The sequence below is a fragment of the Lolium rigidum genome, chromosome 7 (assembly GCF_022539505.1).
Source record: "Lolium rigidum isolate FL_2022 chromosome 7, APGP_CSIRO_Lrig_0.1, whole genome shotgun sequence".
NCBI lineage: Eukaryota > Viridiplantae > Streptophyta > Magnoliopsida > Poales > Poaceae > Lolium > Lolium rigidum.
Window position 1 is genome coordinate 99,052,163 of NC_061514.1, and position 23,293 is coordinate 99,075,455.

A 23,293-nucleotide genomic window follows, 5' to 3' on the forward strand; every position below is an offset into this window, starting at 1 on the left:
AATCTTGTTACCTGCGATTCTTTTTCCTATGTGGGTGGTTGTTGTTTAAGCATAATCAGGGTATAGTTTCAACTTGTCAATGACTATTCCTTTAATAACATGTTTTGCCATGATATGTTGGTGCTTAATTAAGAAAAAGTGACGAGGAGCTCATAGTGTTTCTAGTTTACCTCATACCTTCTAATCATATGCTACAGGTGCTAGTGGCGCTTTACTATTTGTACTGCTGCATCTTGTGTTGTGGTGCTCTAGCTGCTGATTTGCTGATTTTCTAGGTGTTGATACTACTTGTTGTCACTTTCTTATCTTATTTACTAGTTGTTGCTGCTTCTACAGGCCGGGCGCCTCTCTATGCAACCCCGGTGAACGGAGATCAGCATCGGCTACAATATGTCTCAAGTATAACTCCCTAGCTCCATCTCTTCATCCCTAGCTTTTAGATGCATTGAGTTACTACCTAGGTGGTCAATGACACTAGTATGCTTCCTTTGATTTCCCTTGATTTTCTCTACTCTGTTGTAGACTACGATATGTAGGAGCAGCCATACAAGTGCTTGTTCAGAATCTGCCTTCTTGATGTGCTAGCAGTCTTACTTGTCTTGCAGGAGTTGAATTGTTACTCTTTGGTAGCTGCTAAGTAAAACTGTATTAGTTATCATGCATGATCCGTGTCTCAGCATTTCCCTCCTTGTTAGTTGATGGTATTTCTATGAAGATGAAATAATTCCAACAGTGTGGTGTTAAATTTATAATGTAGTTCTCATTTGGACTTCTGTACTTAGTGCCATTAGTTAGGAAATCGAATAATTTTTCCTCCGTCATGAAACACCTGTTTCCATTCATGACTGGGCCCTGATAAGTGATGATGTATATAATGGTATATAATGCGGATGTCCCACCCAAGAAAAAAACATCTTGGGTATATTCTTATTCATGCGGAGGGTGGGTCGAAGCAGCAAGTAAAATACCTATATGTATGCACTTTTGTTTCTCGTGGCATTCCACTATTAATTTTTGTGATTGCTTCATATTTCTTTTGATGGTCCAATTATTTTTTCTGCTTTATCATAGATTTGTGGCAACCTGTCGGTGTTCCCAAATCTTGTTACATGTGATTATTTTCTTACGGTTGTTGCTTAAGCATAATCAGTGTATACTTTTGAGTTTTGATATGTCAACGATAGTTCCTTTGAATAGCATGTTTTTGCCAGTATATGTTGTTGCTTACTTAAGAAAAGAACATGACACTGAGTTTAGAGTGTTTCTTCTCTACCTCCTACCTTGTGAACCGATGCTACTGGTGCTTTACTGTACCTTTGTGTTGTGATGCTCTAGCATGCTGTTACATGATGATGTTCTTATTTAGTGGGTGTTGACATTGCTACAGGATGGACTGTCATACTCTCCTTTTCAATTATCAAGTTTAGAATGTTTGTTGTATTAAGTCCATGGGAACGTTGCATCATGAGTGTGAAAATAGAGCGGATACAGACGAAATTGATTGTTGCCACATTTGTTTTCATATTTATGTGCGGAAAAAAAAACTGAACACGGAAACGCCAGAAAAAAAACGAAAGCAGATATTGTCGGACAAACCGAATATAGTGCCAGAAAACGTTGTTCCGTTTCCATTTCTGCCAAAAAGTTACCATTTCCATTTTGCAAAATTCCATCTCCATCTCCGTCTCCATATTTCCATTCCGTTTCTGTTTTTCCACGAAAAAGTCGGAAACTCTCCACTCCATTTTCATCCCTAGCATTGACCACATGTGGCTTTATTTTTTAGATGCCAAGTGGGTTTTATCTCGTCTTCTACCTGTTGAATGTTGGCTTGAATGGGATGTGTGTTTTCAGTAAAAATATGTGTATTGCTAGTCCGCTCCTTTGGACCAATTGACTTAATCAATTATCAACCTTGAATAAGTTTTTTTATTTTATGTGGGCTAAACGTGTCCCTTGATTTCTTATTTAAGAAGAGTGTTTTTGTTATTTTCTATCTTGTGCTGACTTGGAAATTTCTCCAGGGCCTAGAGCATGTATGTACACTGAAGGATGCACAAAGATTCAGCAGGGTTGTGCTAGTTGCAGCGACAAGCGTATTGTTTTGCAGGTAGTACTTGATGGCATGACTTAGATTTATTATAAATTGCAGGTTGTGCTAGATTTATTAGAAATTGAGTTAGATTCGGGGTTGTGTATGTATTGCGATGCATCAGCTATATCAACAACTATTTTCATTCTTCGAGGTCTAGCCGATTTCCCGCATTTGTATCTCCTGCCAGGTGCATCCAAGTATCCAAGGCATGAACTCGTACACTAGAGCTTTGAAATCATTGCCTCAATTATCAACTGTTGCGCATGTGGTCAGAACTGGAAGAAGATTCCGGTGCCGAATGTTTCTCAGTGCTTTACATTCTGAGATGGAACTCTTATCCGCACTTTGCATGTCAAGGATAAAAACTTTCACGGCCATAATCGTGTGCTCTTGGGCTAGCTTTCCTCTGTACACTAAACCGCAGCTTCAGCTCCCAATCAGATTAGTCTGTGTAAAGTTCTCTGTACCTTGTGGTAGATCCTTATATGAAACTTTAAATAATTGCTCATTCGAAGAAGGCAATGATAACTGCATCCTTAACATTCTTTTTGTGAAGAAGGTTAAGTAGACCAGGAATATGAGTAGCATGATGCCTAATATGGGGACCAATACTATGACCAAATAGTGTTGCCATCAAGATCTTCTCTGAGAAACTGTGGGGCATGAAGGCATATGTAGGTCCATGTCACACCTGATGCTGCCACGGATACATCAGTGTGACATAAGAGCCAAAGTGTTGTGTAGACTTGAGCCGTAGGTGTGGGTTGGGGTCACACTTCTGTGTGTGGGAGTTTGTGGGGTTAAATACCCGGCTGTTGTATTCGTTCAAGGCATCGATGAAATAGAATCCTGAAAGGAAACGTATCTCTCCTTCTGTCCTGCTCTCACCCCCCTTCGTGCTCCTCCCACCTTATGCTCCTTTCCCGTCCGATCCCTCTCTGATCTCAGTTGGGGTCGTGACAGTCCAGTACACCTCCACAAAGCCTCAAATTGCCTTGAAGCAAAATGGCTAACATACTTTTTAATACTCCATTTATTGGTACTTCTTCTTCAAGATGATTGTCAGACAGATCCAACTGGGTGAGAAGTTGAAGTTTGCTTAGAACAACTGGGCTAGAACTTGTGAGCTAGCTAGAATTATTTTGTCTCCTATTGATTTTGTCTTCCCATATACTCTCTAGGTAGGTAGCTATCTACCTAGATAAGTGTCTGGTGCCAAACTTTGGTCCACAATGGTGTTTGTGTCCTCAATCACCAAACTTCTATCATTCTTAATAAGAATAGGTAGCTAATGCCACATACTGGTTATTTTTCAGATCGTGTAATTAGTTGGGTGTTGTGCATAGTGACCATGGCGTATTCCATTGATAAAGTGTTTTTTTTTTGCATATTAGCTTAATGATCCTCGTTTCTTTTTCTAATATGCAGCTTGTTTCATTATTGACTGAATATAGTGTGGCACTTGTTATTTGCGCTAGACACCGGCATACTTGAATCATATATTTTAAACAGTCGTGGCCATTTATCTAGTTCATTAGTCTTCTTTTGGTGTTTTGCCCATATCAGTTTATCCATGTACTGCAAAGTCCCAAGGATTACTGAATTTATTAACCGAGAGTGAATTTTATTCACAAATTAGTACTATTGTATTAGCATCAATTTTTTGTATTCTTGGACCTAAATTTTCAATGTTGTTGTTCTTGTTGCTATGTGTATCATTGTGTGGTTCTGCTATCAACACACGAGTTAAACAAAAATAACAGATTAATTGTACTTGCCCTATTTGTTTATGCATCATGCCAGTCCCTTAACTAATCATATTGATCAACCAAGTAGCGCTGGCGGGAGGAGTTCACCGCCGTGCAGGCATGGCGGCAGGATGGCATGGAGGACGAGATCACGGTCGCCTTCCTAGAGCTGCTATTGTTGGTGGCTCTCCTCGATTATCTCTCCGAAATGCTGGCTCCAACGACGTCCTTGATGTTCTAGTGCTGGCCAAAACCCTGTTCCTCTGCTGCTGACAACCTCCCCAGCCGGCAGCTACCTAGTAAGGTCCCTCCTTTCCTCCATGTATTATTGGAAAAAATGGTATCTTCTCTATGGTTGAATTGAAAGTGTAGGCGGTAGAGAAATCATTCATGTATGGATGGTAAATGCATGTGTAGACAGTAGATCGGTAGAAAATGGTTGTGCTATTTTTTTATTGTTTGTTGCTTGTTAGCATAGAAGTGGCGAAACCTGTATATTTTCTGTTTTAAAGCATGTAGGATTTCCTGCTTATGCATAAATTTTCTATACATACGCAAACAATTTGGACGGTGATAGAGAGTGCTTGCAAGCTAGCTTTTATTTTGTTTTGTCATACCACTATATACTAATCATTTATGTTCTAGTTTGCACTCAGGTTTGCTTTCTAACATGTTGCAAATACCCGTGATGACGGCTTCTGGTACCTGCGCGCTGCATACTGGAAGCTCGGGGTTCTGGCTCGGCGGCGCTTTCGCTGCCGGGCATGTAAGGAAACTGAGGACTACTATGTTTGGGAGAGCTCCACTCCACCTAACTTCACTTCACCACTAAACTCCACTCCACCTGTAAAACTCCGGAGCAGTAAAAACTGTTTGGCTAGGTTAGCTTCATATCCTTGTTTCCAGTCGTTTGATGTGCATTTTATTTCTCAAAATATATCTCTGCATTTGCATACAACCTGAAAAGAATATGTATGATGAACTGAACAAGAACTATTCACAGATTGGCTGCAGATTGAACAAGAAATTACAGGACACGACAAATTATCCAGAACTATTCACAGAGGTGCTGTTTGTCGGTGCTCTTGTTGTAAGGCACGACCTCTTGGAGTCCTGGTGCAGATAGGCGGCGGGATCTAAACGGCATCGGCGGCCAGCAAACAGACGGCCACGTTGGCTGTTCTTGCGCCGCCTGTTCAATCCAAGGATGGTGATTGGGCAGGGGGTCGTAGAAAAAGATGACTGGGCGAAGGGGACGGAGGCGAGGGCGGCGGAGGGTCACCGGAGCTGCAGTCGGCCGATGGGATTCCTGAGAAAAATGAGATGGCGGCAGAGGCCAGCAAGCAGACCTCCTCGTCTGCTGTGCTTGCAACGCCGGGTTGATCCAAGGAGGGGAATCGATCAGCGGGTCGTAAAGAGGAGGAAGTTGGGGGTCGGGGCGAAGGGGAGGATGGCCTGGCCGCCGGAAATGGAGGCAGCGACTAGCCCTAGTCGCCACACACCATGGACAGACATGAATCAGGGGACAAGGGGAATACCAATTCGAGATGGGCTGTCTCGCGAAAACGTGAAGTGGAGCAGGTAAGCACCTATTTCTCTACTCCACGAAAATGAACTACGAGAGGCCACCGCTTCACTCCACCTGAGAACTAGAGTTTGGGTGTTTGGGGCAGCTTCACCGGCTTCACCCGTAGACTGGTGAAGTGGAGCTGTCCATGGTTCATGCAATTACCAATTCCCAAGTATATTTATATGCGCAATATAGAGTTAGAACATGATGTATCATCTTATCAATATATTTGCCCCATTTATGAGCTGCTGTTTTGGGGCAGATTTCTGTTACTCCCTCCGTCCCACCAAAAGTGTCTTAATTTTGTCAAAATTTGTATCTATCTAGACACTATCTAGTAGGTAGATACATCCAAATTTTGACAAAGTTGAGATACTTTTGATGGGACAGAGGGAGTACTATATATTACCTTGATGATACTGATAGGAGTAGGTTGTTTGTACGCATTTCATCCCTTTGTCATGTTAATGTACCGCTACATTATAACATCACACGGTTGGGTACTGACCAATAATTGCTTTTCGCAACCCCCATTGGCCCATACAATGGATGGAGCTGTGTTCATGATTTTTCATCTCTCGTAGCTTAGGTGTAATGCTAATTCAGTGTTTTATTTAACAACCATTGCCCTGTTGATGTTACCTCTTTCTACTTTTTTCCTTCAAGGATGCGCCTAGTGACGTGTATAACAACTTGGACACGGGTAGTTAAGACTGCAGATGTTGGGACGTAAGCTGCGCATTTTTGCGTCTCTTGTGCATTTACTAGCTACTGTACAAGGACATCAAGTTAACAAAGCGTTTCCCGGTTTTACGGAGTGGATAGTCAGAAGCTCATTGGCTCATAACAACCTCATCGTTCTCTGGTGATGAACATTAGCCACAACCAGATATCTTTCCTTGCTGCAGTTGTGGCGCAGTTGAGAATTGTTTCTCTTAATGTTGCTTTGCTCCTGGTAGTGGCAGGATAGGATCTCATCGATGCAATATTTGGTTATTGTGTGCTCCATCCAAGGAGCTGATGACCTAGGACTCAGTAGTCTGTTTGAAAAATTATTAACATGATCGCCAAGATGAACTAGAAGTATATACCGGTAGTTGAACCACAAAGTTCACGGTTGTTTATGAATAGAAAACATGATAATGTTGTTGTACGGTTGTACCAACATTGGAAAAAGCAAGTTGTTATTGACATGTGTTTCTTATATATGGTTCAGAATGTATGTTGCACTTATTTCAGTTTTCTTACCTTCAATTTCTTATATATGGATCAGAACGAGAAACTTTGGGCCCGCTTGGCCTTCGTGCTATCTTGACTGCAGAATGGGATGTACACTGATCACTTGTAGCGCCGAACTATAACACACCCTCCTAGGAGGGGTGTGATCCTGTAACAAAATCTTCTTTGCAATGAAATGAAACGCAATGTCATTCCGTTTTCTCAAAAAAAATTATATGTGTTTGTGTATAGTCCCATTGCCTTTGCTTCATCTTTTGACATGTATTGTTATAGAGTTTGTTTCCCTGCATAATTGATGTGGAATACATTTAGATTGCTCTACATGATTTTTTTTTGGCCATAACAAGCTATATTTAAAGAGTTTCATGTGATCATTTTGGATAAATATACCTTAGCTTATTTCCTTTATTGCACACTGCTTGTTTCATATGCATACAGATGATTTCATAATGTTCCCATCATTCTTATGCATTATTCTACATGTTTCTTGTTTTGCTTTGGGGATATAATCAACGATGAATGATCTATGTGGTTTAGAAGCACTTGAACAGGTGCCATTCCATACTTATTTTTCTTTTATTTTTGATCTAGTTTAATTTAGATGGTCATATTGTTAGCATTTAAGACACATGTGCTGATCTTGCAATTTATAACCTGACCTTATCATATCATTGATTCTGTTACAGATCCACCCCTGATGTCGCCAACAAGGGTACGAATCACTCTATGAGTTCATTACAGCTTTTGGTATGTGGTGGTAAAGTCTTGTTGGTCGTGTATCTTGATCTTTTCATCAGTTTTGGGATGGTAACAGTAACTAGGTGTTAAAAACACTCATGTCTTGCTTCGTTCTACTCTTTGATTGCTATCTTGTAAGCTTGTTGTGGGTGTCTTTTGGTACACCTGATGCGGCTTGATGGTTGGATGCAATTGGTTTCATGTTTAGCATCTTGGAACAAACATGGGTTTAGCTGGAGCTTGAAGTTGTAGTTGTGCTCCCATAATTTTTATATATTTACATACATCCATGATTCTGATATCAAGTGATTGCAGTTGCATGTGGTGACTCCTGCTGGTAATGTATTGGTTGAAGACTTAACGAAACAGGTTCTAATCTTTTGATCACTCGTAATCCTCTCCTACCAAATGATCGCCACTTAATTGATGCAATGCAATGCTTTGCTGTAATACGAACACACAAATGAGGGCAATTTAACTATTTGAGATGATTCAACTACACCGATGATGCACTATCATCAATAAGGATTGACTATATAAAACATGTAAATAACATGAGCAAAGCTGAGAAGTTTCATAATCATGTGAGGAGAAAAATAACTTGTCTGGCAAATTTAAGTAGTTTATTTTTCTTTACAAAAGTTGCGTAGAAGTTACCTCATCCATATGAAAAAGGTGACTGCCAACGTTAACATGGCTGAGCTAGCTTAAAAGGACATCATCTTACACATATCTTGATTCTTGTAAGGACAAGTGACAGTAGGCAGTGCTACCTCCTTGCTACCTCCTTGTGTTTTGCATGTTGTTTTGTCTAACTTTCCACGTCTGGTTACTCTGTGTATATGTTTATTTTCATGGTTTACTCACAGGAAGGTGCTAATATGCGAAAAATTGTTGCTAAACTGACATCTAACTTCTTAAGTTTGATCCTCAACATTGTGCTATGTTTCCTGTGCAATTGATTGTATTGGTAATGCCATCTTAATGATGTCTTCTCTGTTAGCTCTTCAAAAAATGTCTTCTCTTTTATCTGCAGGTTTTGCTTGGCCTGGTGCACTTGGAGGTGACATGGCTCGGCTTGAGAAACTGATGATGCCCGGCCTCAGTTACGACCTCTATGGTGAGCTCCCGGTTCACCCATTCAATATCATGCTCCCTTCTTGTGGCTATGTTATTCTCCCGTTCTCAATATCATTTAGAATTATGGCGATGATGGCTATTTGGCTAGCTAGGTTTCTGAATTATGTTGCTAAAAGTATGATATCTTGTATTGGTTATTAGAGGTCTTGGTGCTAGTATTCTTACTAAGCCAATGGACTTGATGATTTTGTGTTAGTAGCCCCAGATTGTTGTTCTATGGTTCTGAATGTTACTGGTTAGTACTTGCTATTTGATTTTGTGTTAGCACTCCCACGTTACAGTGAACTGAAATAAATACTTCGCCTATATGCACTTCAAAGTGCGTGCAATTCTGCTTTTAAATCCAGGTTTTGCTTCCTCTTGTCCAGTAGTGACTCGGGAACTCGATACAAAGTAACCATTGAGCTCGGCTGAGCTATTCTATGTCCATATTTTCCAGTTTGAGCAACCGGTCAACTAAATTTACCTGTAGAGCTAGGGCCAGTGCTGTTGAATTTGATTACTTATACTAAATAAATGTGAATGAACTAAATAATGTGCTTTCTTTCTTATGCTCTTCTGATCTTGGCCATACCTTTCTCTTTTTGAAAGCTGAAGGACACTTCCAAACATTGCTTTTACTTCTATTGCTGTCTCTTTTGTTGAAAAAAGATGAAAGGACGTAGCATCTAGTTATTGCATTGCAGTGCATGATTTATTCGTATCCCACTCTATAGCTGTCGGTGTTCGATACATTGTATCCTAGTGTGTATTTGGTAAATACATTGCATTCACCATGATTTAGAGTTAATCATGGTATGTGAGAGCACATATATTATTTGAGCAGACAAAATAAATGTACATGTGACAACGAGCGATAGCTGACGACACAGTGTTATTCCCATTCTTCACTATTTATCTTGGGGATTCACAAAGCTACCAACTAGGTTTAACATTGAATTAGATCTAGTGTGTTGATATCTATGTTTATTGCATGCATGTTTTAGTTACTGTTTACACTCCCCATATATAACTCATGCAGTACCGTTGGCATATGCATGCACAACATTTTTCTCTAGTACCTGCTGACTTCGTCTTGTTTGTCTCACATTTGATATCTCATTTTTTCTAGATAAGCCTACCATACTAATAAACAGAACAAGAAGGCGTTAGATGGATATACATTTGTCTTGCTTGCGAGGATGATGAAGCGGACGGAGAAGAGAGTTCTGCGGCAGTGACTACTTCCGCCTCTTGCTGCCCATCCTGGATGCAGTTCCTCGAGCTGTAATTTTGTGTTGCTGGAAGAGTAGTTAATCTGTGAAGCTTGGTTTTATCCTTGAGTCATGTAACTGTGAAAATAGTGATGAGATGAGAGCTTCCCCATTGTTAGGAGCTGGGTAGTGCTTGCTGGTTGCATGCACAAGCTCATTGTATTGTTCCAACAATCTTGATTTTAGTAAATGCATGAAGTGATGATCACATGACATTCTTTTTTATTTTTGATGATTAACCAAGACCATCAAGATACACTATTGATTTGTATTAGATAAAACCAGTATACTCTTCCTGTGTCCAATTGATAAGTTTATTTATCCTTATTTGTAAATCTACTGAAATGAAAATCTACTCATATTTGTAAAGTGATGCCCCCACTATATTTGTTATCAATAAAATTATGTCCCGCTGATTACTACTTGCTAGATGACATAAAAACCAATAGCAGCTGGTTGAGGTGACATCAAGTTAATTTTAATAGGAATGAACACACGGGCACTAGCATGAACCGAACAGAGAGCCTCCTCGAATCCACACCATTTTTATTTTCTCCTGAAAATATTCCTTATCGATCAATTGGTGGGGGTGACAACTATTAATGATTTGATCAGAAAAGTAAAATAAATATTTGTTTATACCATTAAATTAGGTGTCCCTTTTTCTAAAGGGCACTTGTTCATATCAACATTTTTTTTAGATCAACCAGGCCCAATCTCCCAACAAGCAATTAACGGAGGACCTTCCTCTTCCAGCTCTAACTGCAAGTCCCAAGAAGCCATGCCAGTTGTACAAGTAAATGCAAATTAAGGTATCATTGATAATCTCGGGGACCTAGTTTTCAGTACTCACACAAGCCGTAATCTTGGAGGCATTTCTGATCCCATCCCAATGTCTATCCGATGGCTAAGAGAAGATGGATCCGTGTGATTACTATTCTGGCCAATTGGCAGACCCTGATCACGTATTGTATTGATCTCTCTCCTTCCTTGACCCCAGCAGACCTGAAATGCCTCTCACCTCTCTTCTCTCAACTCTTGCTTCTCTATAAGTACAAAGCCATGGTTAGATGCCGCGTGCGGGAAACGCGTGTGACTTAGACTTTGACTTTTACTTGTCGAGGAGAGGAGAGGAGGGAGAGCTCCATCATGGACAACCTCTTAATTTGATCTTGATGTCTTGTGTTGTTTCTTGGTGATGCGGCATGGATGGGCGAGCGAGCGGGAAGTGGGGGATTTGAAGGGACGTTGAAATAAGGGCTGACAAGGGATGTTGTCATCTCGGCCTGGCCAGGTTGAAGAGGAAGAACACAAAGAGGTACTCGACCGGATCCACCATCGATCCTCGTCCTCACCAGGTACATAATTTTTACATGAACGAACTGCCCTTTGATTTCTTCCTTTATCATTCTTCCATCCATTAGTATTTTCCTGAATGCGGTCGAGAAGATCTCATTTAGCTTTTTCCTTCATACGTGTAAATGATCAAGAAAAGAAGCATCCAATAAATCCTTATCATGAAGAGAAAGCCTCGCATAGAAGTTATTAATAACAATATTACCGGGGAGCTCATGAATGGGACATTTGAGCATTAGTGACTTCATCCCCCCACGGTTGGGTGATACTCTCTCCATCTTGAGGCCAGAAATTGTATATTTGATTCCGATCTTTGTGAATCTCACTTGGAGGATAAAATTTAGAATAAAAGAGAGGTACAGTTTCCTCCCATCCAATAGATCGGCCATTCTTCAACATCTTATACCATTCCGCAGCTCTTCCCTTAAGTGATAAAGAGAATGATTTCCTCTTAACTTGGTCCATTCAGATACCTGCACACTTGAACAACTCGCATAATTCATGTATAAAGAGTAAATGATCACCCGGATGGACAGTTCCATCTCCAAAATAGCATTTATTCATAACACATTCAACAATTTTCATAGGTATTTTAAAAGGATCCAATTGAGCACGCGGTGGTTCATCTACTACGGTAATAGTGGTAGTAGTAATTCCAAAAAGAGAGTCAAACGGAGACGCCTCCATAATGAAATAGAGCAGTAGCAGACAGAAATAAAAAACAACACTTACAATAAAAGTTACCTTTACCAATTCCACTCTTCAATAGCGCAAAGCTCCGCGGCAACAGCGCCAGAAAATAGTCCTGATGACCCACAAGTATAGGGGGTGTATCGTAGTACTTAAGATAAATAAGAGTATCGAACCCAACGTGGAGCAGAAGGTGTTGACGAGCAGTTTTGATCGAGGTTCCACTGTAAACACTAGCAAACAAGTTTGCATGGGTATTTGGTATTGCAGATAAATAAAGTACAAGTAAATAAAATGCAGTAATAATAAAATGCAAAGAACAAGCCAGTTGTTTTACTTATGATGAACAAACGTTCCTGAGGACACACGGGAATTACGTCAAGTGCTTTCGCTTCACATAGCTGAATAATATTCAATGGTTTGGTAAGTGTTGTGTGGGTGAACCTATGCTAATGTACTACCCCATACTTGGACTAATACATACTTGTGATTATATCTCTTGCGAGCATCCGCAACTACAAGAAAGTATTAAAATAAATCTAACCACAACCTTAAAACTTTGAGATCCTATACTACCTCGTGCACCGGTTTCCCGCAACCCCACAATTAGTAGCCAAATACACGATGCATTCCCCTAGGCCCATAAAGGTGAAGTATCATGTAGTCGACATCCACATGACACCACTAGAGGAATAGCACCACCTCTTAAATATCAAATCATTGTATATTACTCAACACAGTTCCACTACTAATAGCATGACTTCTCCCATGTCCTCCAATACTAAACGAACTACTCACGAGACATCATATGGATCATAATAAGAGGTGATATAATGACAGATAACAATCTGGACATAAACCTTAATTGAATGGTTTCACTCAATAGCATCAACTACAGGGAGTAATCAACACTGGGAAAGTTTCCCCTATGAACTAGACAAGTATTGAACCCAAGATGTTATAGCGGGACGGCGTGGAGATGGCGGTGATGCTGGTGGTGGAGATGATGGTGATGATGATCCCGATGAAGTCCAGCTCGATGGCGGTGGCGATGGCGACAATTTCCCCCTCCAGGAGGGAATTTCCTCGACAGATTTCAGCCTGCTGGAGAGCTTTTCTTTCTCTCTGGTTCTCCGCCCCGTAGCGGCGGCGGAATATTTCTCTCGTTGTACCCCCGATCTTAGGTTTCCCGAGGGGTTGAAATACATGAGGGGGCGTCTTCAGAAGTGGTCCAGGGCGGCCACACCATGCCTAGGCGCGGCCTGGGGTGGGCCCGTGCCTAGGGGTGGTTTGGAGCCCCCTGGCCCATCTCGGCCTTCCCTCCTGGCTTCCTCCGTCATCTGGAAAATATGATTTTCTGTATCTTTGTTTGGAATTGTTGGTCTTTAGAAATATGGTGCCTTGACGGTCCTTTTTCCAGCAGGTTCCTGGCTCCGGTGGTTAATTCTCCAATATTCATTAAACATGCAAACATAGATGGAATGACATAATTATCACCTCTAAATATGAAATATATCAATTAATAACAGTAAATGATAATATAAAATAGTGATACAAATTGGATGTATCACCCCTAGATATAACAGTGATTGTGTCCTTTGCCAGGACGAGCCAAATGAGTACCTCATGTACCTCTTCTTCGGATGTGATTTCAGTCAATCCTTTTGGTGGTCCTTGAATCTTGAGTGGGATACAAGTATGCCATTATATGATATGCTAATTGAGGGGAAGCATAGATATAACAAGATATATTTCAAAGAAGCTCTGATTGTTGGACGTTGGACTATTTGGAATCACAGGAACAAGGCCATCTTTGAGAATGAAAGCATTGATCTCCTCACATGTACCTTTAAACCTAGTCTCAGAGAAGGAATGCAACAATGGTTAGATACTTTGTGAGGAGACCCCCCCATGTAATCTTTTCTTCATTCTGTTTCATCTTGTATCCTTTTGCCACTTGGCAATTTATAAATGAAAAATGAAGCAGTAGGGGCCTTCCCTACTGTATATGCCTCAAAAAAAAATGCGCAGGAGCGGGAGGTTGAGGGAGCGCGTCACTGGGGGGGGGGGGGGTATTCAAGACATCCTTGGTCCAGCTCATTTGTCCTTGTATCTAATGCCAACAATTTCTCCGTCTCCTTCTCCGAAGACCCCACATGTTCACACTGCACTCGCAGCGCCTCTGTCGGTATGGAGGTGGGACGACGACTCATACACATATTTTTTGCATTTGAATACAATATGCACAAAATAGAATTATCACTTCGTCAATATCGTTTTGGACACAAACATGAGGAAGATAGTATAGATATGAATCAGTACGCTTGCCAGGATAAACTCTAGTCCAAAATCCATTCACGAGATATTAGTGCACGGAGATGCAATCAAAATAAATCATGCACTCATAAATCAACTTGGGTTGCAGGTCTTGAGTGGTTTGTAGGTCTGGCGACATGTTACTTTACCCATTGTAGGTCTTAAGTGGTGGTTTCGGGTTGTGTGATGTATGATTTTATAGATCTTTGTTGAATAAAATCTAAATAAAAACCGTATGCAACGATTGATAGATGCAAAGGCAGTGGCTTCTCCGTTTTGGGAAAAAAAACAGACACGTGTATGCATTCAAAACTGCTATGTAGTTTTGCATTTTTTTAATGACAAAATAAGCCGCATTCTTCTAACAGAGTTTAAAGTCCTCGGCCACGTGAGCATCCAAATCCCTTGAATGTACAAATTGAAAGATGTATTTGTGATTAAATCCTTCTTCCAAGAGAATCTAACCTATTCACAATTGTCAGATTTGTAAGTCTGACGGCATGTTATTTCACCCATTGTCGGGTTTGTAGGTCTTAAATGGTGGCTATGGATTTTATGATGTATGACTAGATATTTATTGAATAAAATCTAAATAAAAATCTTATGCATCGATTGATTCAGTGCCTTCCCTGCTTTGAGGAAAAAAAAAAAATGGCACGCACATGCATTCAAAACTGCTATGTGGTTTAGCAAAATGTGCCACATCCTTCTAACCGAGTTTGAAGTCCACGGCCATGTGAGCATCCAAATCCTTTGAATATACAAATTGAAAGATGGATTTGTGATTAAATCCTTCTTCCAAGAGGATTTAAGTTATTCACAATGTGTATATCTGAATGGAAAAAATTCTTCCCTTGAGGAAGTAACCAATCAAAACTGTAATGCAAGCCAATAAAAAATGGTCAGATTTTGGAGAATCTTCTTGAAGGGATCATCACAGTGACTCCGTTGATGATCCGGCAGCGGCAGCGATGAGCTAGCCTGGCGGTCGGTAGTAGCTGTATGCGCTGTAGAATGTCTGCATCATGGTGAGGAGGAGGAGGAAGACGCCGGCGACGACGGAGACGATGGCCCATGGGTTGGTGAAGTAGTTATGCTGGAGGCTGGCGACCCAGGTACTCCACTTGTAGTCGTAGTACCTGTTGACCTGGTCGGAGAGGCCGGAGAGGTAGCTGTCGTTGATGTCGAAGACGACCTCGAGGCAGAGGCGGTTGAAGAGCTCGGCGACCTCGGCGTCGCTGCCGAGCCAGTGCTCGATGATGCCGCGGTCGTGGAGGTACTTGACGTCTTCGGCGGAGTTGATGAGGTTGTCCATGAAGATGGCGTAGGAGGTGATGTTGTTGCCGCCCGGCGTGGCGATGTCCATGTGGCACTGCTCGAAGGCGATGAGGTTGAGGAAGAGCGACTTGGTGGAGTCGTGGATGAGGATGCGCGGGATGTGGAGCACCCCTTTCTCGAACCGGATGTCCCAAAACCGGTCCGTGTTGCGCCGCCGGCACGTGATCCCGGCCTCCCGGAGCTCCGACACGCAGTGCACGAACTGCTGCCGTCGCTTGTCCGCCACGCGCCGCTGCCCAGACCACTTCTTGAGCCACAGCCGCGCCGCCGGGGGCGGGGTGGGCTGCAGCCCGGCGCGGAGGAGGCTGCGCCGGAACACGTCGAGGCAGTGGAGCATCGGATCGGACAGCGGGTCGAACGACGCCGCGGCCTCCGCGCCGGCGTTCACCGAGGACTCCAGCCTGGACCGGTCCTTGCGGTGCATCGGCGTGTCGGTCGGCATGAGCGGGTCGAAGAAGCGCACGGCGAGGCTGGCCACGGCGCCCGTCTGCTCCGGGTGGCCGAGCTGGATGCCAAGCAGGAGGTCCAGCACGAAGAGCGGTATCTGGTTCTCCAGCAGGATCATGTCGTTCCGCACGGCGTGCATCGCGCCGCGCATGGCGAAGACCGGGTCGTGCCGCGAGTAGCCCAGGTCGTCCGAGAACCCCTTGGCGCCGTCCAGCGCGCCGCGGAAGAGCTCCAGCACGAAGGTGCCGTCCAGCACCAGGCACTGGACGAACTCGTTGCTGGGCATCCATGCGACGCGGCCGTCGTAGCAGCCGCGCACGCGGTCCTCCATGGGCCGCAGCGCGTCGAGGTAGTTCGTGACGTCGTGGCCCGTGCGCTTGAGGACGTGGTGCAGCGCGCGCCACTTGTGCCGCTCCATCTCCCGCAGCCGCCGCTTGCCGGCGTGGAGCGGGCCGATGGAGACCACCTGCGGCATGTAGGCGCGCTCGTCGCCCTCGCGGAGGGTCTTGGGCACGCGGTACACGGAGAGGCGCGCCCACTGGCACGCCGCCTCCTCCGCGCGCGCCTGCGCCAGCTTCCCGCGAATGGTCACCACCCATTCCGAGTCCTGCGGCTTCGGGCTGTGCGCCGGCGACTGCGCTGAGATCGGGGACAGCCGGGCCTGAGCTTGGCGGGGCAATGCCTCACCTCCTCCTCCCCCTCCTCCCGGTGTAGTGCCGTTCGCGATCCGCAGTTTGTGGGGAAGCGACTGCCACTGCGGCGACGGCGACGGGGATTTCTTGAGGTTGGCGTCGACGGTCTCCTTGATCTTGAGGGTGATGAGGTACCAGCTCAGGACTTCCTTGTTGAACACGGCCACCATTGCTGCTGGAAGCTTGGATGGCCGGATGCTGCGTGCTGCAGCGTCTTCGCGGCCGCCAAGTCTCACCGGCCCGGTTATAGACAGATCAGATAATATGGTAGGGCAAGCAATGGAGTAATGAGCAGCGCGTGCTCAGTTTTTTATCAGTACCAAAATTTAGTCGCTGGTAGTGATCGATGAGTGCAGTTTCTTCTAGGTTGCTTCTACAAATTATTTGTAGTTATCCTTCATAGAAAAACCGAGTTTGGAAGTTTTCTCGCCTTCGCAGTGCTCAAATTCATATTCATCTTATTTTGCCTCGTGATCCATGCTTCACCTCGCCTCAATGGGGAACGAAAAGGCTATTGGTAATGAGATCGATCGACACGCAAAAATGTTCAGTCTCTAGACTCTGTCACAGGAAATATCATACGTTTGTATCATAGGGGTCATGTTATAAGAATTTTCGTAAAAGTCATCCAAACATCGCTTTTAAGCAATTCATTCATTTACATCCTTTTGGTTGCTGTCAGATTCAGCCAATCATGTCATCACAATCTTTAAGAAACAACAACATGCCATCCTAATCCTGCATCTATCATATTCTAGCTGTTTATGCCTCTCTGTTTTCAAGCAACTGGTTAGTTTAATACTACACATTATGTTTGACAAGCTATTGGCGATGAACCTTTCAGCTGATCATTTGATGTCCTTATTCTAGAGTCTAGACGACGATCAGTCGTTGTCTCGGGTGTCAAACGGCGGGATAACGAGACGGCCGGCGTGCTTGACGCCGTCGGGGACACGAGTAGCTTTGATCTCTCGAACAAAGTTCAGTTTAACAAAAGCCACTTATCTTATCCTGCTCTGAAGCTTTGGCGCCAGAGAGAAGCCTGCACGAGCCCATGCCACAGCCACACCGTGGTGCCACCCACCTGACGCTGTGAAAAAAGTTCACATTTGGGGGATCAGGGCAGCAGAAAGCCGGCCGGCGACGGCGAGGAATTTGGCGCACGAGAGGTTGCGAGATTTCGTGAGATTCCTAGCCGTTGGGAGTGACGGGCTAGTGGAACGCACACACGAACCCATCTCAAAGCTGAAGAAAGGAAGCATCAGGTCACTCCGTCCCCATTACTGGAAGTGAAGGCCCGGCTGAGTAGTCACTACAGATTGCAGAAGCACGTTAATCAGGGAAGGGCCAGGGACGGTACGGTGGTGTGGCCGAGCTGCCTGCGAGCAATAACTTGGCACCAAGACGACCAGCCTAGGTCTTCTTCCAGATCGCTGTCAGTGGCAATGATAGGCCGCGTTTCAGTTGGTTGCGTCGTCGACTTGACAATGAATAAATTCAGCTACCACCATGTTCTAACCCTTGAATTATCCTCTTCTGCAGAACTTTCTTTATTATCCGTGGAGTGCTCCCACATAAACGCCAGCGGCTCTAGAAATTGACCTGAATTTTGAGCCTTTAAAAACGGTTTACATGGCCAAATTACTGACTCTGCAAGTTGTGTGCAAAGTTAGACGTCTTAAACTTCTTCTTTTTTCTGCATTTCTGGTACCCTCTCTGTTCTAAATTAGTTGCTCAAATTTATCTAGATTCACATGTATCTATGCATCAAAACATGACAGGGGAATACGATTGATCATACAAGCTCCATTTGAAATCTGAAAGCAACCCGGAATGTTTCAAATTTGCAGGTTCACATCATATATATTTCAACCGGTTTTCAACTTCAAATCTTCAAAATTTCCTAGTTCAAAGTTCACCATAAGGGCAAACCAAATACAAAGATAACGAACAATAAATAATAAAGGTTGGATATCCCACATCGGAGCCATGAAGCAATGACTCATTGGAATCAGGTTTCACCGGTCAAGCGCTAGGCCCAGCGCAGGTTCTACTAGGGCCGCGACCACTTCAACCACGTGTTGAAACTAGGACTCCACCTTTGCAGCCACATTAAGAGATTTTCAATGTATTGTTCGAAAATATTTTGAGTAAGAGTTGAGCACACAAACAAGTTTTAATTTTCACCTTCAAGATCTAACTCCCCTTAGGGTTCTTTCGATTCAAAGGAACTCCGTAGATATTTTAATTTTTTTCTATGTGCACCTTTGATTTGTAGGATTGGAATCCTTTCGAAGGCACATGATTTTTTTTAATAGGATTGCATTACACTATTCTTTGGATGACAATTTCCATCAACAAAAATGAAACAGCACGTTACAATTACTTTGTTTTCCCTGCCAGTCAAGCGCTAAATATTGTAGAATTTAACGGACATGATATTCTAATCCTATGAATTTGTTATCCCTGCATTCTAAGAATAATACGAATCAAGCATGCTCTTAGTAGTAAGGTTGTTCATAATTGACTCAAAACTATGAAAAGAATATTGTGTCTTCATCCATGCTTCAACTTCTGAATTCTGCAAACAACGTCAATACATCTTCTTACACATTATAAATTGTCGTAGGCAAAGAATGAAAAAGAATGTCTCGTCAAAAGCCATTTTTTGGCGCCAAAGTTATCGTTTTTTTACACAAGTTGCAGAAAATAATTTTTTAATGAAACTTTATGTGTGCATATAGAATATGTAAATGTACACCCTAGATTCTATCACAGTGGAAGCATCTTGTGGCACGCAGGCAAATTGGATTTCCACATGAAGTGCTCCTTTGCAGTAAGATGCTCGTTCCTTTTGAGCAACTCTAGAAATCCACCTGAATTTTGAGCCTTTAAAAACGGTTTACATGGCCAAATTATTGACTCTGCAAGTTGCGTGCAAAGTTAGACGTTTTAAACTTGGGTCTCCGCACTTTTATCTTCAGCATTTCTCGTACTCTCTTTGTCCTAAATTAGTTGCTCAGATTTGTCAAGATTCACATGTATGTATGCACCAAAACCTGTCAGGGGAAATACGGTTGATCATACAAGCTCCATTTGAAATCTGAAAGCAACCCGGAATGTTTCAAATTTGTAGGTTCACATCATAAACATTTCAACCGGTTTTCAACTTCAAATCTTCAAAATTTTCAAGTTTAAAGTTCACCATAAGGGCAAACCAAACAAAGATAATGAACAATAAATAATAAAGGTTGGATATCCCACATCAGAGCCATGAAGCTCTGACTCATTGGAATCAGGTTTCATAGGTCATGCACTAGGCCCAGCACAGATTCTACTAGGACCGCGACCACTTCAACCCCTTGTTCAAACTAGGGCTCCACCTTTTCAGCCACATTAAGAGATTTTCAAACGTATTGTTTGAAAATATTGTAAGTAACATTTGAGCACACAACCAAGTTGCAATTTTCACCTTGAAGATCTAACTCCCGTTAGGGTTCTTTCGATTCGAAGGAATTCCATAGGATTTTTTATTTTTTTCTATGTGCGCCTTTGAGGGTTGGAATCCTTTGAATGGCATAGGATTTTCTTTTATAGGATTGCATTACACTATTCTTTCGAGGAAATTTCCATCCACTCAAATCAAACATCAAGTTACACTTGCTTTGTTTTTCGTGTGATTCAAACTCTATTTAAAGTAGGTTCCAAATCTTATACTATTATTTAATTGGACACAATATTCTAATCCTACGATTTTTCTATTCTTGTGTTCTAAGAATCCTACAAATCAAACATGTTGTTAATAGTACGGTTGTTCATAATTGACTCAAAACTAAAAAAAGAATATTGTGTCTTCATCCATGCTTCAATATTGTACATGGGGACGGGAAGGCCTCGGTTGCTGCATCAGCAACGTTCATCAGGAATTACTTGATCTCCTTCTCGGCTGTGGCGTCTATCAGTTCTAACTCGAAGGGGAAGGAGAACGTTACTAGCAACGATCACCTGGCCGCGCCAATTCCTATACAATCTACTTGGACGCCACCAGATGAAGGCACTGTGAAAGTAAACGTGGACGCAGGTTGGGATTTCCTTACTAAGAGGGCCGACCTTGGTATAATAATTAGAAACCATCTCGGTCGACCTCTTTTCTCGGAATGGAGATATGTACCGAGCTGCACTAGTGCTGAAGAGGCTGAGGTTCTGGCCTCCCTTGAAGGTCTGAAGTGCCTATCTCTTCACTTTGCTGGTCCAGCTTTGTTGGAATTTGATTGCGCGCGTGTCGTGCATACACTTAATGGTCCAAGTGGAGCTCGCTCTGATTGCTGGAGCCTGTATCATCAAGCGAAGGAGATCCTGAGAAATTATGAAGGATTTATGATTGCCAAAGTGGATCGGTCTAGCAATGTAGTTGCTCATGCTTTGGCTCAACTAGGTAAATCAGGAATTAGTGGTAGTTCTTGGGGATCACCACCGAGCTGCGTCTCGTCTCTGGTTGACCGCGATTGTATGAACATTGTGTAATCCTCGGAGCAGCAAGTTTCTTACACACTCTTTTCCTTACCAGGGTACCTAAGGGGACTAGAAGGTTTTTAATGAGGCGGTTTGCTGCTCATTTTAATTTAAGTGTTCCTACCTCAAAAAAAAAACTTATGAATTCTGCAAACAACGTCAGTACATCTTCTTGCACACTATAAATTGTCGATGGAAAACAAAGCAAAAGAATGTCTCATCAAAAGCCATTTTGTGGCGCCAAAAAATATCTTTAAATACAAGGTGTGGAAAATATTTTTTTATGAAACTTTATATGTGCATATATAATATGTAAATGTACAACCAAGATTTGTTTTCAAATTATTTACCAGTTTAAAATATGTAATTTTTTCACAATTGAAGGATCTTGTGGCACGAGGCAAATCGGATTTCTGTCTGAAGTGCTCCTTTGTAGTAAGATGCTCGTTCGTTTTGTTTCGGGCATATTATCCTGAAGTTTCATATTAGTGTTGTCTACAATGTTGGGGTGCCCCTATCGCTCGCTCAATGCGTGCAGCATTAGTGCATGCAAGCAAGCTTGAGCGGCCCAATAACATGTATGGCTTTTTTCTAACAAAATTTTAAAATAAAAAATCAAAACGAAACAATTTTAAAAAATAAAATATTTGAACAATTTGTAAAATGAACAGTTGAACAAATTTGTAAACAGAAAAATCCGTAGAAACCATCAAAACGAAGAAATCAGAAAAAAAAAAGCTAAAGAAAAACTGCGGAAACCAGTAACCTGAAAAAACACGAAAAAAATCTACAGAAAATGAAGAAAAACAGGCCGGCCCAAGTCGCGCGCGCCTGATCGTGCACGATTAGCGCATGCACTGGGCGTTATATAGGGTTTGCCCAAAAAATTTCATTGGCAATGGATTCTTGCTGCAACCGCACTACAGGCGACGTGGGCTGGGTTTCCGTTATCCTTCACGGCAGGGCAAACACACTTCCTTGCTCGTATTTCCGTTAAGAAAGCACAATTTGCTCTTTTGCTCTGGCACAACAATTTCACGATCCTCCCTCAAAAAAAAAAAAACAATTTCACGATCTGATTAGCAGAACGGCAAGGTATGACTCGTACTCCGTTTGATGCGTAAGTGATGACATGTTCGTGGAAACACAAGGCACACATGCGTGCATGATCTCCATCTTGTTTCCCGTGCAATGTTCGCACCTGGAGAAAAGATCATTTTGGTCGAACCAACTTTCCGTAGTTTGCCATGATTGTGTCAACCGGCCGGAGGAAACACGCTGATCGAAATTTGATACTCCTAGATCCCAGTAAGCTTCAACTTTTCCCGGTCTCCGAGACACTGAGATTGATGCTCCACGTTGGGCTGTTGGGTCCTTTTTCAGAAAACCACAAGCAAAGCCACGGAATGTTGTACAAACAAAAATATTAAGATTTAACAAGTTAGTCATTCTAGCGCTCACTAGTAGAAAACAGGCTTTTAGTTCCGGTTTTTCAACCGGGACTAAACAGTCGGGAGTAAAGGGTCAACCATTTAGTCCTATTTTAAATATACACCGGGACCAAAGGCCCCGTCACATGCTGCGGCCAGGGGGCTCGTGGTGGAGAACCTTTGGTCCTGGTTCGTGAAACGAACCGGGATTGGAGGGTCCGTTTCTCTGCCGCGGCAGAGGTTTAGTGTGGAGCAGCGTTTCTCTGACACGGTAGAGAAACTGGCCGTTTCTCTGCCACGGCAGAGTTTCAGGGTTTTATATTATTCATTCAATTCTGCAATGCATACACCATTCAAGAAACCACAAACATCATCATGAATATATAGACATCGTCATGAAATATAGTACACGTAGTACACGTAATGCATGTTTACAATATAAAGTCGAACATCTTTACTATATCTATCTCATATATGCCTAACGACGTCGATCAAGATCTATGAGCTCCCGATGGTATTATCCAGTTCGACCTATGATATTGCTAAGAAAGAATCCCGCAAGTTCCTCTTGAATTGCTCGTATGCGATCATCCGTTAGGAGGGAGTCCTACAGACGTTCCATCTAAATTTTTTTTAAAAAATAGATCATTATATATGAATGGAACTCAATACAATTGATGGTAATAAAATAATATTAATTATGAAATATTGTTCACGTACACGAATGGC

At 42.6% G+C, this 23,293-nt stretch overlaps 1 protein-coding gene and 2 long non-coding RNA genes across 3 annotated transcripts; 2 read left to right on the top strand and 1 right to left on the bottom strand.

Annotated features, from left to right (window-relative positions):
• The first annotated feature begins 1,170 nt into the window (after nt 1-1,170).
• On the top strand, nt 1,171-4,966 carry LOC124678774. Its single transcript, XR_006994641.1, has 4 exons — nt 1,171-2,110; nt 3,932-4,142; nt 4,500-4,609; nt 4,847-4,966. It is a non-coding gene; the product is annotated as an uncharacterized LOC124678774 (long non-coding RNA).
• A 2,557-nt stretch (nt 4,967-7,523) lies between these two features.
• LOC124677497 lies at nt 7,524-9,806 on the top strand. Its single transcript, XR_006994071.1, has 3 exons — nt 7,524-7,759; nt 8,427-8,510; nt 9,642-9,806. It is a non-coding gene; the product is annotated as an uncharacterized LOC124677497 (long non-coding RNA).
• Nucleotides 9,807-14,976: 5,170 nt separating this feature from the next.
• On the bottom strand, nt 14,977-16,792 carry LOC124679117 (UPF0481 protein At3g47200-like). Its single transcript, XM_047214938.1, has one exon. It carries the CDS (start codon nt 16,790-16,792, stop codon nt 15,122-15,124), a length of 1,671 nt encoding a protein of 556 aa, XP_047070894.1. The 3' UTR covers nt 14,977-15,121.
• Between the last annotated feature and the right edge of the window lie 6,501 nt (nt 16,793-23,293).